The 16,957-nt window shown below is 39.8% G+C and overlaps 1 protein-coding gene across 2 annotated transcripts; it reads right to left on the bottom strand.

The window, feature by feature from the left end:
- Window positions 1-454: 454 nt before the first annotated feature.
- On the bottom strand, window positions 455-13,096 carry LOC129745343 (ATP-binding cassette sub-family C member 2-like). Of its 2 annotated transcripts, XM_055738359.1 has the most exons (4): window positions 12,703-13,096; window positions 4,599-4,847; window positions 3,984-4,534; window positions 455-3,927 (listed from the first exon to the last, which is right to left on the bottom strand). In XM_055738359.1, the coding sequence occupies exons 1-4, from the start codon at window positions 12,745-12,747 to the stop codon at window positions 552-554; spliced, it is 4,221 nt and encodes a 1,406-aa protein (XP_055594334.1). In that variant the 5' UTR covers window positions 12,748-13,096; the 3' UTR covers window positions 455-551. The 2 variants fall into 2 exon arrangements, with proteins under 2 accessions (XP_055594334.1, XP_055594335.1); XM_055738360.1 differs by lacking the exon at window positions 12,703-13,096 and having other exon boundaries at window positions 4,595-4,733.
- Between the last annotated feature and the right edge of the window lie 3,861 nt (window positions 13,097-16,957).

Genomic DNA, 16,957 nt, shown 5'->3' with positions numbered 1-16,957 from the left:
ATAACAAAAATTACAAAAATGACAAAAATGACAAAAATGACAAAAATGACAAAAATGACAAAAATGACAAAAATGACAAAAATGACAAAAATGACAAAAATGACAAAAATGACAAAAATGACAAAAATGTCAAAAATGTCAAAAATGTCAAAAATGACAAAAATGACAAAAATGACAAAATGACAAAATGACAAAAATGACAAAAATGACAAAATTGACAAAAATGACAAAAGTAAAAAAAATGACAAAAAGGACAAAAATGTCATATCAGGTTTTATGTTTATTTTCTTTTGAAATCTTAGGGTATTATGATGGAGTTAACTCGCAATGCACGTTTTGCTGTTCTTCGTCGCCATCGATTGCGTTGATTAATGACTTTTAAGGACAATTTTCGGATTAGATTAAATGATATGAAATCCTAAATCGATGAGCTTCAAAAACCCAATACATTTATGTTAATCTGTACTTTAAAACTTATTTCTAAAAAAATTGAAACTAATGTTTCCACAACATAAGCTAGGATATTGCCCAACAATAATACTTGCAGGCAGCTACAACTCCATCAAATCTCGCTCATCCAAAGCGTGAGGCTTCTCGAATCGAGCCACCTTCCCCTGACGCATACAAAGTACCCGATCCACCTCCCGGATAGTTCCCAACCTATGAGCAATCATCAAAACAGTCCGATCGCGAAAAGCCGTCCCCAACACCTGCTGAACGACCCGCTCCGTTTCCGGATCCATCGTCGAGGTGGCCTCGTCCAAAACTACGATCTGTCGATTTTGGAGAATTCCTCGCGCTAGACAGAGCAGCTGTTTTTGGCCAACTGAAAGATTTGAACCGCGTTCATCGATTGAGGAGCTCAATTGGTTTGGGAGATTTGTGACAAGGTGTTTAAGCTGACATTGATCCAGGGCTTGCCACAGCTCCGTATCGGAGGCTTGTTGACAGGTGGGATCGAGATTCTCACGAAGCGTCCCGGAGAAGAGTTGTGGACTTTGCGGGATGATTGTAAGGCTGCGTCTTAGAGATGCTAAGGGGATGGTGGCGATGTTGATACCGTCTATTGAGATCGATCCGGATATTTGTTCAGGATACAACTGGAAGAGGGCACTTATCAAGCTGGATTTTCCTGCCCCGGTGCGACCAATGATGCCAACTTTCTCTCGAGCGTTGATTGCTATCGATATGTTCTCGAGGGCAAATTTTCCCTCACCGTATTGCATGGTGAGGTTGTGGAAAGCTATACTTCCTTCAGTCGGCCAAGGGGAAGGCATTGTCTTGGTCATCTGAGAATCGTTTGGGTCAAGGTCGAGTTCATTCCTCTCCTCGAGGTAGTGATCGATTCGTTCCAACGAAGTGGCATTCTCTTCCAAAAGAGCACTCGATCGGACCAGAGCGTTCAGAAGTGGGATCAAGCGGAAGGCGTAGCTTATGGCGACGCCGACGCTGGAGGCACCGATTAAGTGCTCATTTTGGATGGAGAGCATCGCTACGAAGTAGATTACAACTGCTCCGATGAGCTCCAGGCGAATGCCCAACCAGCGGCTGGAGGCTAGATAGAGGTTGCAGTACATTTGATGGTTGTCCACTATCGCCATGAACTGACTCAGAAAGTAATCCTCCCGGCGAAAAGCTCTTATCGAGGATCGCCCTTCGCGAGATTCGTTGAAGTGTAGTATAATGGGTGACTTGCTGTGCGCTTCGTGTCGTTTGAGTTGTCTGGAAGTTTCCAGATGGAATGACAGAAGGTAACAATACGTTACCATCACTACGGCAAGAATCAACACTAGATAGATGCTAGTGTTGAAGCAAAACAGAATTAAAATCGAGCCAACGGCAAATAAATTGGTAAGGAAATCACGTAAGTTAGTCGATACCATGGAATCTACCACGTCCAAATCGCTAACGAATCGGCTCATGATCTGTCCGGAGCTGGTATGGTCGAAAAACTTCATCCGCTGGTAAATTGTATTGCTGAGAAGCTTGCGGTGAACTTCTTTTGCTACCGCAACTCCTCGAACTGTAGTCAACGTACTGTTGAAGGTAAGTAGGATACAGAGTATTACGATTATAACGCTGTACGTAAGTAGGAAATAGTGATCAGTCGAAGAATTTTGGCTGTGATCAATACTAGCCCATTTTGCGAGCCAGATGGTTGAAAGGATGTCACAAACCGGAATAAGTACGTTTAAGGCAATGATCGCTACTGTTGTAAATTTACCTATCATACGGAGATAATTAAAGTACGTTTTCGGTGAAATGCTACCTTGATTCTTAAAGGTAGATTTAACAGATGGTTCAACATGAAGTTCACTGGGTTGAGCATCTTCATGAACCTTTTCTGAGCTTAGATCCGGTTGTTGATCACCGAACAGCTCCCGAAAAGTTTGCTTATCGTAGACCTCAGATATCCTACCCTCTTGCAGAAACAAAACTTTATTAGCCAAGGCGAGCTGCTCCTGGTTTTGAGTCACAAAAATGATTGTCTTCCCGTCAAGAATACCTCCAGAGCTGAACATTTTCCCTGCTATATGTTTCGAGACCTCTCCATCCACTGAACTCAGAGGATCATCCAACAGGTAGATATCAGCGTCCTGATAAAGGGCTCTAGCTAGCAAAATCCGTTGCTGCTGACCTCCGGAAATAGTGATTCCTTTTTCACCTATCAGTGTTTCGTCTCCATTTGGTAGTGACGCGAGATCAGAACCAAGCGCACAAGCCTCGATCACTGTATCATACAAAGCTTCATCGAAGCTCTGTCCAAATAAAATATTCTCCTTCACTGTACGATGTAGGATCCAAGCTTCTTGTGGAACGTACCCTAGGTGTCCAACTACGCTCGTTGTCCCTCCAGTTTGCTCGAGCTCTCCAAGTATTGCTCCCAGAAGCAGTGACTTTCCAGACCCTACGGAGCCGGTTATCGCTACAAATTCACCTTCACCGATCGAAAGATCAACATGACTTAGCACAGTTCTACCTTCCAAACTGAAGCTAGCCCGATCCAGTTTTACAACCGGTGTATCTAAAGCCTTTCGACAAGCTCCAAGAACTTCTTCAATAGACTCGGAAAAGTTCCGGGATCGACTTTCTACCTTGGTTTTGATCAGCGGTTTAATCTCTTTCCCGGAGAGATACTTTTGTATTCGATCTACCGACGCTTTGGTCGCTGTCCATTGGGATACCATCATTGGAACCATGGCAAGTGGATATTTTAGAATGTTAAAAAGTACGATCGAGACAAAAACTGACTCCAAGGTGAGCAGCGAGGGTTCTCCGATCAAGATCACCAACCCGAACGATGCCAAAGATACGATAAAAGGAGACACAACTCCCAACAGATACTTCGGAGCATCCCAATTGATGATTGTTCTCAGGATACTCAACTCTTTATTCCTATGCCGCAAAATACGCTGAATGAAGTACTGCTCCCAGCAAAAAAGCTTGATTTGTCTTATCATTCCTACTGCTTCATTGGTGCTGGATATTCGTGGATCTTTGCAGCGCATCAACTCCGACTGCAGCACCCGAAGTCGATCGCCAATCAGTTTGGTCAGTCCGATGGTAGCTGCAATGATCACGACTCCAATCAAGGCCGATAACCCCAAAACTTGGATCAATCCCATCATCGCCACCAGGAAAATTAGTGGCCCTGACCAGAGCATGTGTACGTTTGGGATCAGTTCCACAAAACGGTTAGAATCCAGCGTTAGCAAGGTCACATCCGCCTGGCTGGGTTTTTCGATCTTGAGAGATTTCTCGTAGATCGCTACCATCAGAAGCGATTTGATCTTCAGTCCGATCTTCTGGGTGTCAAACATGTACTGGCCGTTGAGAGCTGCAATCATCAGAGAGGTCAGCAAAATTCCAATCACGTAGCCGTGACTTTCTTCAGCTGTCGACTTCCGATCGTTTCGTAGGATCTTGCTGGAAAAAATTTAACAGTTACTTTAAAAAAGCTATCCAATTCAAATAGACCCTACCTCAGTAAAAAGGGACAGACGAAAAACAATCCCGTCAGTAGTAGTCGGTTGAGTCCGGCGATCAGGAACTCCTTCCAGAAGGGCCGAAGCAAACTCGCCATGGTGACTTTCGGAAAACTTAGTGATCCCTCATTGGTAGCCACCGAGCTGTAGCGACCCTTCGAAGAGTTAGATTTCCCTTTCCTGAAAATCTCAATCAACTGTGAACATTGTAATCGTTCGTCCAGCCCACCTAAATCGCAGTCCGAATCCACCAGAGTCGAACGAAATTTTCTATTAATTTCCGAAAACCAACTAAACGAGATGTTTCTAATGAGATTCGCTTGAACCAGTAACTGTTTTCCATCGGTTTCCACACCACTGTATACACCCAACACAATATTCATAGCCGTCAAAAGACCCAAAAATGCTATAGATGAAACAGAAGGGAGCATCCCCACCACACGGATGCAGTTGATCAGCAGTTCCAGCATCCAAAACGTCATCAGCAGCGTTTGGTCCCGTAGGCCGCTTCTTGAGCAGCTCAAGTGGAACAGAATCAGGGCATACAGCTGGAAAGATAACAGAATTTAAAAAATACACAAATCACACTCGACTAGATAACAACTTACTTACATAGGAAGCAACTTCAACGGTGCGGATGAAGGCAGGTGTCAAGGGGCGGCCAACGTCTAGGGTAACGAACACCAACAGCAATAGGTTGGAAAGATTGCCGACTGTCAGTAGGGTCAGTTCCTTGGTGGTTGGGGTTTTTTTCGGGTTTGAGTGTGAGGTTTGGTACCGGCGGATGTACCGGATTTCCGAGACTAGTAACGTCCATAGTAACAAATGTTGAGGTAGGTAGACAAGCTTCAGGTACCAGAGCTGAAAATATATGTAAGAGGATTGTCGTGATCTTACGAAATGAATTCAAGATAGATTCCTTTCTTTAGATTGGCAGCAGTGAAAACTGATGAATCAATCTAAACTATCATGGATTTAAATTTTCCCGATGTTGCCGATACAAGAAAAGTTTTACGAATGAGCCCAACTGATTGCATTAGTATTAATATTCATTTATCGTGTTTGTATGTCTATACATATTTAAATTTGATTCAAGTGGCACAGGTTTTTCTTCTTTTTGCTATTACTATCATTATTTCAAGTGACTAATCATTTATATTTAAGAATTTATTTGTAGGAACCATCTAGGTGGATAAGTTTAGTTTAAATTTGAAAGATTCCTTCTTAGATCTTCTATTTACAACTTATGATTAACTAACCCTACTATCTACAATGAATCTACTATATACAAGTTGCTTATCAAAGCATGTTCGGAAGTTTGCCATTTATCTATAAATTTGGATCTTATGTCAGATAACTTGATATCAATTTTTGGAATGTCCGCTTCTTGGTGTAGGTTAGATATCCTGATATTGAAGGCACGATCTAGGATCATACGTAGAAGCCTGTTCTGCGTCCTTCGTAACTTGTTCCTGTGAGTTTGTGCACATGATCCCCACACCGAAGCAGCGTAAAAGATCGCGGGTGCAATTATTTGTTTGTAGACGGCCACTTTGTTATCCCTACAGAGGGGAGATCTACGTTTGATCAACGGATACAAACATCTGGTCAGAACGAAGCATTTCACCAGTGTCCTCTCAATGTGAGAGCGAAATAATAACTTTTGGTCAACAAACAACCCAAGATATGTTACTTCAGCGGACCACTCAACCCGTGTGCCTTCCATAGTCACAACGCAAGGTGAAGGAGGAACTAATTTAAGGTGTTTGTTTGTGTTTTAGAGGAGTTGATCTTTATTTCCCAATTGTTTGCGTAGTTTATAAAGGCGTCAAGACATCGTTGAAGTTTATTAGTAATTTCACGTGGCTACCTCCCCGTGACGGCAATGGCAGTGTCATCCGCAAACAGAAAAAACTCGCAGCCATCTCCAAGGGGAGGGATGTCAGAAGTGCATATGCTATAAAGCAGAGGGCCTAACAGGCTGCCCTGAGGAACTCCTGCTGGGATAGAGAACCATTCAACAAAACCTTGAACGACCTATGTTGGAGATAGCTACGGATAATTTTTATAAGGTGTAGTGGGAAGTTAAAGGTACAGAGTTTGTACAAGAGCCCTTCGTGCCATACGTTGCCAAAAGCTTTCTCGATGTCCAGCAAAGCCATTGATGTGGACTTGGATACTGCCCTGTTTCTTTGAATAGTGTTCATCACTCCTACAAGTTGGTGTGTGGTGGAATGGCCGTGTCTAAAACTAAACTGTTCTAGCAACGAAATGTTGTGATCTACAACAAACTGGAGCAGACGATTGAGAATGAGTTTCTCGAACAGCTTGCCCAGCGCTGAGAGGAGACTTAGGGGTCGGTAGCTTGAGGGCAGGCTAGGATCTTTTCCGGGTTTGAAAATCGGAACGATATTGGCTTCCTTCCAGATGCTTGGATAATTGTGTACTGTTCCAGGCTAAAATTTGTTAAGGAATCCGAAAGAAATGGCCGACTCGGAACTTTGGCGACGACTTTTAGCATGAAAACACGGACACGAATTGGAACTTGGAACGTTTTAACCCTTGCCCAACTAGCTCAACTTGAGAAGCTAGCCGCCTCAAGCTCGAAATTCTAGGACCGAGCGAAGTCCGTTGGCCTAACACTGGAGAACACAAGACACAGTACTGCTTTACTCTGTCATATGAGGAGAACACTCTACTCGGGAACGAGGAGTTGGTTTCCTATTAAGCCCGCATGCCCATACAGCCCTCATAAGATGGGAACCGAAAGAATGAAAGAAAAATCGTAGCCAGATTCAGAACACGGGTTAGAATCCTTACAATGGTCCAGTGTTATGCGCCAACTGACGTTTCCGATTTGCAGGAGAAAAAGCAGTTTTACAGTCAATTGAACAGCGTGGTAGAGAGAATTCAGAAGGGTGACATTCAAATCCACTTGGGCGACTTCAACGCAAAGATTGGTTTCGACAATCAGGACCTTGAGTGCATCATGGGGCGCCAAGGCCTAGGACAGATGAGCAAAAACAGAGAGCTGTTTGTAGAATTTTGTGGCAACAACAACATGGTAATCGGTGGATCGCTCTTCCCCCATCAACCAGCACATAAGGTCACTTGGGTATCCCGAGATGGCCGAACAGAAAATCAAATTGACCACATCTGCATCAGTCGAAAATGGAGAAGGAGCCTTCTTGATGTCCGCAACAAACGAAGCGCAGACATTGCATCTGACCATCACCTCGTCCTTGGCGAGATACGACTGAGAGTTGCGAGTGTCCAACGGCGCGAGGAGAAAGTCGGGTGTCGATACGACGTCCGCCGGTTGGAGAATCCAGAGGTGAAAAGGGCATACGTTGAACAGCTAGAATCCCGAGCCTCGGAATTACCGACAGTCGGAACAATCGAAGAACAGTGGTGTGGAATCAAGAATGCCTTTATCACGACGAGCCATGGTACTCTCGGTAAAGTTTGTGGAAGACGAAGTGAATAGATGTCGGATGAAACTTGGAGGATGGTCGATGATCGGAGAAAGGCGAAAGTCGGAATTGAGCAGGCCAATGCAACCGCCGGCATACGATATTCGGAGCTAGAAAAGGCAATTAAACGAGCTTGTAGACGAGACAAGAGAGCCTGGACAAACTTCCTAGCCCAAGAGGGAGAAAGAGCCGCCGCCAATGGAGATATCCGATTACTTTATGACATTTCTCACCGCATCAATGGTGCAACGACTAATGCAAGAATGCTGCTGAATGACCGAGCAGGTCAGTTATTGATCGATCGAACAGATCAGCTCAAACGATGGACTGAGCACTGAGCACTTCGAACTACTCTTCCGAGTCACGAATAGCGATGGCCAACAGAACCCGCAGCTCGAAGCAACAGTAAGCCGCATAAATGACAATCAAAAACATAAAATCCAACAAAGCGCCTGGAATCGATTGCATTCCTGCTAAAATGCTCAAAGCCGAGCCTGCCTTGTCAGCACAAATGTTGCACCGTCTTTTCGCTGACACCGGGGATACTGCAACATTCCCGGCCGACTGAATGCAGGGTATCCTCGTAAAGGTCCCGAAGAAAGGAGATCTGACCGAGTACGGTAACTGGCATAGCGTTGATCCGTACAGCCCTCAAAGTACTCTGCAAAGTGCCCCTGAACAGGATCCAAGAGAAAATCGACGCTACACTCCGATGGAAACAAGCTGGATTCCGATCCGGACGATCATGTGACATCACAACGCTACGAAACGAAACTAGAGAAACTAAAAATTCCGCAGTAATTTCATTTTCCCGCAAACGACGCCCGTTCTCAGTCGTTTATTTCCTTGGAAACGATGAGATCTTTCGAGCTCGACACGTGAAAGATCTTACTGTGATTCTTGACGTGCGGCTGGATTTTAAGACTCATGCCAACTATATCAATGTCAAGGCCTCCAAAAGTCTGGGTCTTCTTTTCGGCATGACGAAGGACTTTAAAGACATCTACTGTCTGAAGAGTCTTTACTATAGTTTGGTTCGATCGATCCTTGAATATGCTTCTTCGGTTTGGTACCCATATTATGAAAACGGTTCAGATCGCATCGAAGCCATCCAACAACGTTTTTAAAGGTATGCCCTTCGACACTTAAACTGGCAAGACCCTTTTCGACTTCCCAGCTACGAAAGCCGCTGCCGCTTGATCGACATCGACACGCTGCAAGCCCGCAGGACCGCCACTCGTGCGTTATTTTGATCTGCTTTCTTCAAGAATCGACTCTCCCGCACTTTCGGAAGTTCGTCCACTTAGTGTCCGACCTCGAGGTTTGAGGATTCGAAATCTTCAGCTCTTCGTTCCTCTTAGACTGAACAATTATAGGGCCAACTCTGCAATAATTGGCGTCATTAAGACTTGCAACCGCTTCTCAGAGCATTTTGACTTTGACATTTCGAGGGATGTATTCCAAAGAAGAATTTTTAGTGCTCTAAGTTCAATCTAGGTAGATTTGTATTTGTAGCTAGTCTCTTAATTTTAAAATGTCATTTGGATCAATATATGATCTGTTGATTTTATAATGTAAAGGGTGGGTCACATCAAATTGCATCACGAAAAAAACGCTGTAGAAATTCGCCCAGTGGATCGATCTTTTTGAAAATTTTAGACAGTAAAATAAAAACTATTAAACAACTTTTGGCATTTTCTTTATATTCATACTTCGACCCCAAGCCCGTATGCTCGCACCTTCCTCTTTACCCCATCCATAAAGTTCTGTACAACGCAACATCAGGTTGTATGATTTCAAAGTAGTCGATGATTCCTTCAGCCGTCCATTACCAGGCAATGCGGCTTCGTCAGCATTTCGGTGTACAGCTTCCGGGCTCGCGTCTTCCCCACCATGTTTAGCCTTTCGTCGTGGATGAGGAGCCTTCTGAACCTTTCCGCTGATTGGTCCGCTGGACGAATGAACTTGTAAAATTCAGCTTTTTGGCGACATCCCGGACCGAACTTCTCGTTTCATGTCTAAACTGCTTAACTACGCGCTTGTGATCTTTTCCATTTTTGCCGTTCTTCACCTTCCGGTCAATGGTTAGGTTCTCGAAGTATCGTTTTAGTACTCTGCTGACCGTGGAGTGGACAATTCCCAGCATCTTACCGATGTTCCGATGTGACAACTCCGGATTATCGAAATGAGTGCGCAGGATTTATTGACGACGCTTTTTTTCGTTGGACGACATTTTTCCAAATTTACTAAATATTGACGGTGAAGCATGGCCAACGTGATCTATAAACTCTAATCTGATTATAAACGAAAGCTGAAGATATAATTCCTAAAAATTAAATTTCTACAGCGTTTTTTCCGTGATGCAATTAGACGTGACACACCCTTTATACAAGAGCTATTTCTGTGGGTTTGTTTGTTTGTTTGTTTGTCTTCTATAGACCATCTTAAGAGCTAGAGAGCTGAAATTTGGCATAGGCCCTTCTAAAGGGGGTCGTCCATTCAAGACAAATATTGTTTTCGCATTTTTCACAATATTTTTCGTCGAATCGTGATAAAATTTTCACATGGGGGTTTTGATAGATGGAAAATTGATTTCAGGTATTGAATTTTGGGTCAGGGGTCTACAAAAGGTGTCGTCCATATTAACTTTTCAATATTTTTGTGATATTGACGTTAGTGTTCATCGGATTAAGATAAAAATACTGACCAAACTGACATGACACTTAGAACAAAAATTCAACCATTTTCTGTCTAATTTTTTGTTGTAAGATTTGGCAGGTTCGCAATACCGACGGCAGATGGCGAACCTGAAAAATTCGACAAAAAATGCCTTGTAGGAAAAATGGTCCTGTTTAGCCTGATTTTATCGTAGAAATTGCATGTTTTATTTTTAAATGTGGGTGCCATTTACTAACTGGGATAGGATTTTTTCAAATCGATCGATGCGTACTCTGGAATCGACATTGCGTACTGTTGGAAAAATTATCCAGAAACCGAAATCGAGTGTCCAGTCAGTATGGTCAGTGATAAAAATTTGCACTCGGATGGTTTTAGGGACGGGCAATCGATTTCCAGTATCAAATTTTGTGTAAAGGGCCAGTCATAACCTGTTTAGTATTTTTGCCATTATTGCTTAAAAATGCATTCGGAATTTCATCTTGAAAATGCCTGTAAATTGAAATTCATTCAAACTGTTCATGACACATTCTAAATTGAAAGCGAAACGGAGTTCGTATGGGATCCAAGGTTGCCGAAAAAAATTCTGTGTTTTTGAGAAAAATAATTCTGACTTTCTGTGATTTTACCCAAAAATTCTGTGATGGTGTTCTGTGATGCTATTTCCTTGAATTTCATTGAAAATTCATGATAAATTGGGTCTTTTTAACATTTTGGCTGGGAAAAATCAATTAACATTGCCAATCTTATCATAATGTTCTAATTTAAGGTAAAACAATCTCAATTTTATATTGGCCAAAAAAATTTAATTTAGAAAATCCATTCAAAACTCAAAAATTCTGTGAAATCTATGAATATTTCTAAAATTCTGTGTTCTGTGACACAGATTCTGTGATGTAAATTTGCTCAGAATCCATACGAAATTACATATTTTTCTGTGAGTTTGGCAACCTTGATAGGATCAGCTAGTAAATGAATAAATAAATAAACAACCTAAATAAAAAAAATGTGTAGATTGCTTGATATTTGGATCACAATAGTTTTTTTCCAATTCGAGTCCCGATCAACCTTTATCGAATCGATATCCATCCAGGAGAAGTCCCGCATCCATCCGTGAAAGCTACTGACGACCATTATAGAATATTAATGCTATGATCATTTAGTATCCGGGAACTTTATTTCGGTGATATCTACGTTAATAGAGCTCGGATATGCGAAACTTTAGTAGCGTTGTGTTGGTTATGAAAATGACTATTTATTTTTGATAGATTTTTAAGTCAACGTGTGTTTGAGATATTTACGACGCAAAAAGATATGATAAACATAATTTTGCACAAATTTGATCCTTTTACGCATTTTGCGCCTCGAAAATTCTACATTGTTGACTTGAAAGCTCATGAACTGTTGATTTTTTTCTGATTTTTTTTTGTGACCAAATGGTTAAGAAGTATAAGGAGCCACTTTAGGATGCTCACGAAGTTCAAACCAAGCATCGTAGTGGAACCCTTGATCTTAAATATGGTAAAAAGTCTATGGTTATTGGGGATAACTGAATGCAGACTTCTTAAATAATGCAAAAAATCCGTTTCCGGCAGGCAACCGACAGGAAACCAAGTAAATAACTAATAATGATCAGTTCCAAAGATTGTAATCTGTGCATCCGGTTTTTACGCAATATGACAGATGTGTTCTGATGGACAAACAAATTTATGTTAAAACCGGATTTAAGAGATCAAATTCTTCGAGATGCCTACTCATAAAAAGGTTCCAACACGATTCCAATTGCTTTTTCTAGGTGAGTTTGTGTAAAATAGCATTATTTTGCAAAGGTTTTGCTTCTGTGGTAAAAAAAATAAATCAATACATGACTGAAAAAAGTGTGCAAAGATAAAAAAGAGATTTTATGAAAAAGTTAGAGTATTTCTTGAAATCATTGTTAAATATATTTTTTATATTTTTACATTAAATATCATATTAACACCTTCATTTCCTCCATAGAAAGTATTTCGATTAAATGAATAGTTTTTAAAATACACACGTTTGTAACTGCCCGGATACTAAATGATCATAGCCTTATTTGTAGTTGAGGGTAAGCTGAAGAAAATAGTTTTAACGTCGAGTGAACTCCTAAGGGACTTCCGAAAGTCTCCCCAAGCGAATATGTCACATGTGTCAGGCGCAAATCAGAATGTTCCATTTGTTGAGGAAAATAAGCTTTCAGTAGTGCTTTCTACGATGAGCAGTTTCTGATTCCGCATATAAAAACAGAACCCGAAAAGTTGTGGGAATGCAATTTTAAGTATCCGTTGAGGCGGACAATTGCTTATGGATCCCGAAGGTTCAGCAAAACCGGAAACCTAAGACGGGGGCTCATTATGGATGCATGAATTGGTTCTATTTACCCCATTTTACGGGTGTTTTAAGTCATTAAATGTTTAAATTCACCTGACATTTTGATTTTTTTTTTTGAAAAGGCTTCTTACTAAACATGTGCCATAAAACACTGCGTAACAATATCAGAACTTTTCAGACTTCAATCACGCACATTTGTCACCCCATATACTTACATCTTGGAAGAACATATCAACAATACGCTCGTAAATTGCCCGCATCTTTCCTGACCTTGCCTTTGCGCCTGAATTGCATCCGCTCCAATCACATGTTATGGTTAACGAAATGAGGTATAAATCAATTCACTAACGACGACGACGACGACGATGACGCTTTGCTGCCGCGTGAAGACCGCGAACTTGTTCTGCTCCCGGAGGAATCTTTCCCGAGACTGAATCTGAATTGTCGGCTTACCGTCTGCTTACTGAGATTATGACGACGGACAAGAGTTGTTCTCTGGTTGTAAACAGAAAAAAAAATACGGACCAAGATAGCCGCCTACTTCGAGTTGTGTGAAGACGATTGAGCCACCTACTAAGATAATTCGTCGACTAGTTAGTACCATATCGTTGTTGAATGAATAGTCCAAGCTGCTCGAATCAAGTGTTTATTTACTTTCGCTGAGAGAGATTCTATGTGGTCGTGGATTTTCCTTTTAGAATGGTCAGGTTTCGGTTCAGTACTGTACATCACCGCGCTGGTCTACAACTGTTGTACTTTCGTACAGCTACAATGAGCTGTTTCTATCTGTCTGAAGAAGTCACTTTTATCTGTCCCGTAGGTACCTTTATCTCCGATGTTACATTTTAGTCTGATATTTTTAATATTCATTCTATCCCCTCCGAAAATGGTTCACCTACTTCTAATGATTTCCATAAAATATTGACAAATAACAATCAATTCAGAAGAGATGTTTTTAACAGCAAAACAAACTTAAAAAAATTCTAAAAAAAATCTAAACTAAGGTTGCCAGATGGCCCGGATATTTGATACAAAATTTAAGAAAAGTCCGGCCCGGCCCAGTTGCCCAGATTCCATTAAAAAATGCGCGGATTGTGCCTGGATTTTTTTCACTTTATTTGACAAGAAATAAGAAAAAATTCAATTGTGCTGTATTTTTTTTATTTAGCCACCAAACAAAAATTTTCGAGCAGATTTTGTAGATAATTATGAAAGGTTTTTTTCGAAGACTAAAATACAATTTCATATTTGTTTTTGATTTTTTATGAAAAAAAATATTTTTTGTGATTAACTCTTCATTTCAAAAATATTTTTTTTCAACTCTTTTATTTTGATTTTTGTTGAGTAATGTCTGGTTTTTTGACAAAGTTTGCCCGGATTTTTGGTCTCGATTTAGAAATGAAAGGCCTGGATTTTTCCAGGTTTTTTATAATGTATTAATGATTATGATGTATTAATTACAGCTCGATTTCTTCAAATTCATCGACGATGGTCGATGCATACTATCACTATCATAAAACCTCCAACGGGATGAGATATTTAATCAAAACTGCTACGTCAGCATGACTCAAATGAATGTTTCGATCAAATTTTACGTTTCTCTTCTAAGGAATAAATTTGGATCCCATACATTACAACACAATCAAAAGTGACCTTCCGAAATATTTTTGTTTATTTTTGTTTTTTGGCTGTTCTCTTGCTCTATGCCTTTGTGGATATGTTTGGTTGTTGTTATCAAATTTGTTATCTAACATCAGCTAACAATCATTTACGATTGGTCGCTTTGAATACATTTCGCTGAGCAAATTTACAACACAGAGTCGTCATTTTATTGAGTTGATCGAACATGAGCATTCAATGTTATTTTTTTAAATAATTAAATTTGGCTACTGCTTGTGCCCTCTAGGATCTACGCCTTCTTAGCACCTTAAAATTTCATTTTAAAGTAACTATGAACATATTCAGCAATCGTTTCATTGTAGCGTTTGTTTTGTCCTACATATTGTAGACCAATCTAATAAATTTTCGTTCAGTCCAGAACAAGAGCAAGAGGTATCAATTTAAAGCCGGTGCAATTGATCTTTAACATTGAATCTAGAGCTGGAATTTTCGTCTCACACCTCGTCAACCTCGTTTAGCTGTTGGCTGTGTTTACATTATACCCAGGAAATTTCAATAGCCTTTCTCTGTAAAGATGCTATTTTTAATACATTTCAAAACAAACAATCTAAAGATGATATTTTCAAGTTACTAAAACTGTATAATTTAACTCTGTTAATGCGAACAATTTAAAAAAAATCGCATCTCTGAAAATTTTACACCAGGGGGGTGACATCCCTATCCTTTGTCATTGATTTTGACAACCACCGAAATTACGGGCCCACGATTTTGTGGGCCCATAACAAACCTGACATTTTGCTGTCAAGGAACCGGACTAGATGTCAAATCCTAGAGAATAATGAATGATTGCACACTAACACAACAATCATTCTGGTTCCTCATTGGTTGAAATTTTGACTTTTTCAACTCTGTACTGTTTTGAGAGGAAAACACCATAACCGTTTCTCCCCATGCTCTCGATGGATAGAAAAAAGAAAAAGATTCTTGTTCGCAAAAAGAACCAGATCTCCACCTCCCTGTTTTACAGATTATGCCCGATTTTTTTTTTTTTTTTGAAAATAATGACAAAAAATAAAAATTATCATGAAATGACAAAATTCATAAAAATAACAAAAACAACAAATACAGACTACAGGGTTGCTAGCTAACCGGGAATACCGGAATTTTTTTAAATTTTCATCGCAACACTGGGAAACCGTGAATTTTAGCGCATCACCGGGAAAAATGTTATGTTTGCAAATTTTTAACGGAATTCCGGAAAAAAAAATAAAAAATTCAAATAAATTTAAGAGTAGTTTTCGACAGTCTTGATATAGATTTATCTCCTAAACATTTATCGTCATTCATTGTGGACCAGGAGCGGTCCTCGAATTGGCTCTTGGGGAGGGGAGGGGGGGGGAATTTTCCAATTTTCAAAAATCAGTCAATATGATGGAACGTACATATCTGGTGTAAAAACGATCATTTGGGTGAGCGAAAGGAGGGGGAGTCAATCAGTTTCTGAGTATGAAGTTTCTGGAAACTAATTTTATTTTGTTTGCTCTTGAATATAAAGTTTTAATTCAAAATTTTCAATTTCAATTGTACTACAACAAATAAATTATAAAAAAAAGTGATTAATCTTTTTATTGTTCATTTAGAAACCCACACATAATTCCTAATTTTTTAAATAATTTAGAATTACAATAAAAAATTATGAAATGAAGGATTTATTCTGAAAGTTAATACTTTTCTTTAGTGAGAGTCTCAATCATTTGCAATTGAAATAGTCAAGCTTACAGATTCAGAATATTTATCAAACCCTAAGCTAAATTTTAACTTAAGATTTCAATATTATTGTGTAGAAGAGATGAAAGCAATATCGGTGACATAATTGCTGTAGATCTTGAAATCCAGGAGTGTTGTTAAAAAATCACTAAAAGATCTTCTGACTGTTTAGCATGATAGATTGACTTGTTGCCGAAAAAATAGTGGAATGATAAATGGATACAAGGAAAAATTTAAAACCGAGGCAAACTTATTTTGGAAGATTTTTGCGTCCCAAACTTGATTTTTTGTCAGATTTTTTCTCTTCCTACTTATTTCCTGGCATTTATTAATTTAAAAACTAAGCAGTTAAGAGTGAAATCGATCAAAGATAATTGATAAAGTTACTAATCTGCCAGGTTGCCAGATTGCCCGGTTTTATCGGGTTTGCCCGGATAGTTAACACAAAATTTGACAAAAGCCCGGCCCGGCCCGGTTGCTTGGATTTCAGTTAGAAATGCTCGGATTGTGCCCGGATTTATTCACTTTAATTGCCAAACCAAACAAAAAAAAACAAATTTTGTTGTAATTTTTTTTATTTATGCATCTAAAACGAACTTTTCTTATCAAGTTTTATAAAAAAAACCATTAATTTTTTGAAAGCGTGAAATACGATTTAAAAACTGCTGATGAAAAAAAATGTTTTTTCATGTTTTTCCCTTGAAATGTGTAGAGTAATCAACACAATTTGGATCCAGGATTTGGATCAAATTTGCCCGGATATTGCCCGGATTTTTGGTCGACATTTTGGAATTAAATTCCCGGATTTTACCAGGTTTTTAGATGAAAATAGCCCGGATTATCCGGCCCGGGTACGTGCAGGAAAAATTTTGGCAAACTTACACCGGCCTTGCTCGGGTTCACATAATATATAAATCAAAATGAGTCGTTTCACTTTTTCAAATTTTGAAAGCTTTTAATTCAATATTATAATAAATTCGACCATGTTTGGCCATGTTAGCTTCGTAAGTTTTGTTAGTCTTTCCAAGTTTTTATAGGGACTATTATCAAAGTTTATCATGTTTATATTATAGAAAAACTAAT

This window comes from Uranotaenia lowii, chromosome 2 (assembly GCF_029784155.1).
Source record: "Uranotaenia lowii strain MFRU-FL chromosome 2, ASM2978415v1, whole genome shotgun sequence".
NCBI lineage: Eukaryota > Metazoa > Arthropoda > Insecta > Diptera > Culicidae > Uranotaenia > Uranotaenia lowii.
The sequence above is the reverse complement of the archived record's forward strand: the minus strand, read 5'-3'. Positions and strand labels throughout refer to the sequence as shown.

What these genes read in the sequence shown, in the direction of transcription:
- LOC129745343 (XM_055738359.1), bottom strand. Translation starts at nt 12,747, where the DNA reads ATGCGGGCAATTTACGAGCGTATTGTTGATATGTTCTTCCAAGAT. An exon ending in TTGATATGTTCTTCCAAGAT is followed by an intron (nt 4,848 to 12,702) that starts GTAAGTATATGG and finishes ATATATTTTCAG; the next exon opens with CTCTGGTACCTGAAGCTTGT. An exon ending in GTCTGTCCCTTTTTACTGAG is followed by an intron (nt 3,928 to 3,983) that starts GTAGGGTCTATT and finishes AATTTTTTCCAG; the next exon opens with CAAGATCCTACGAAACGATC.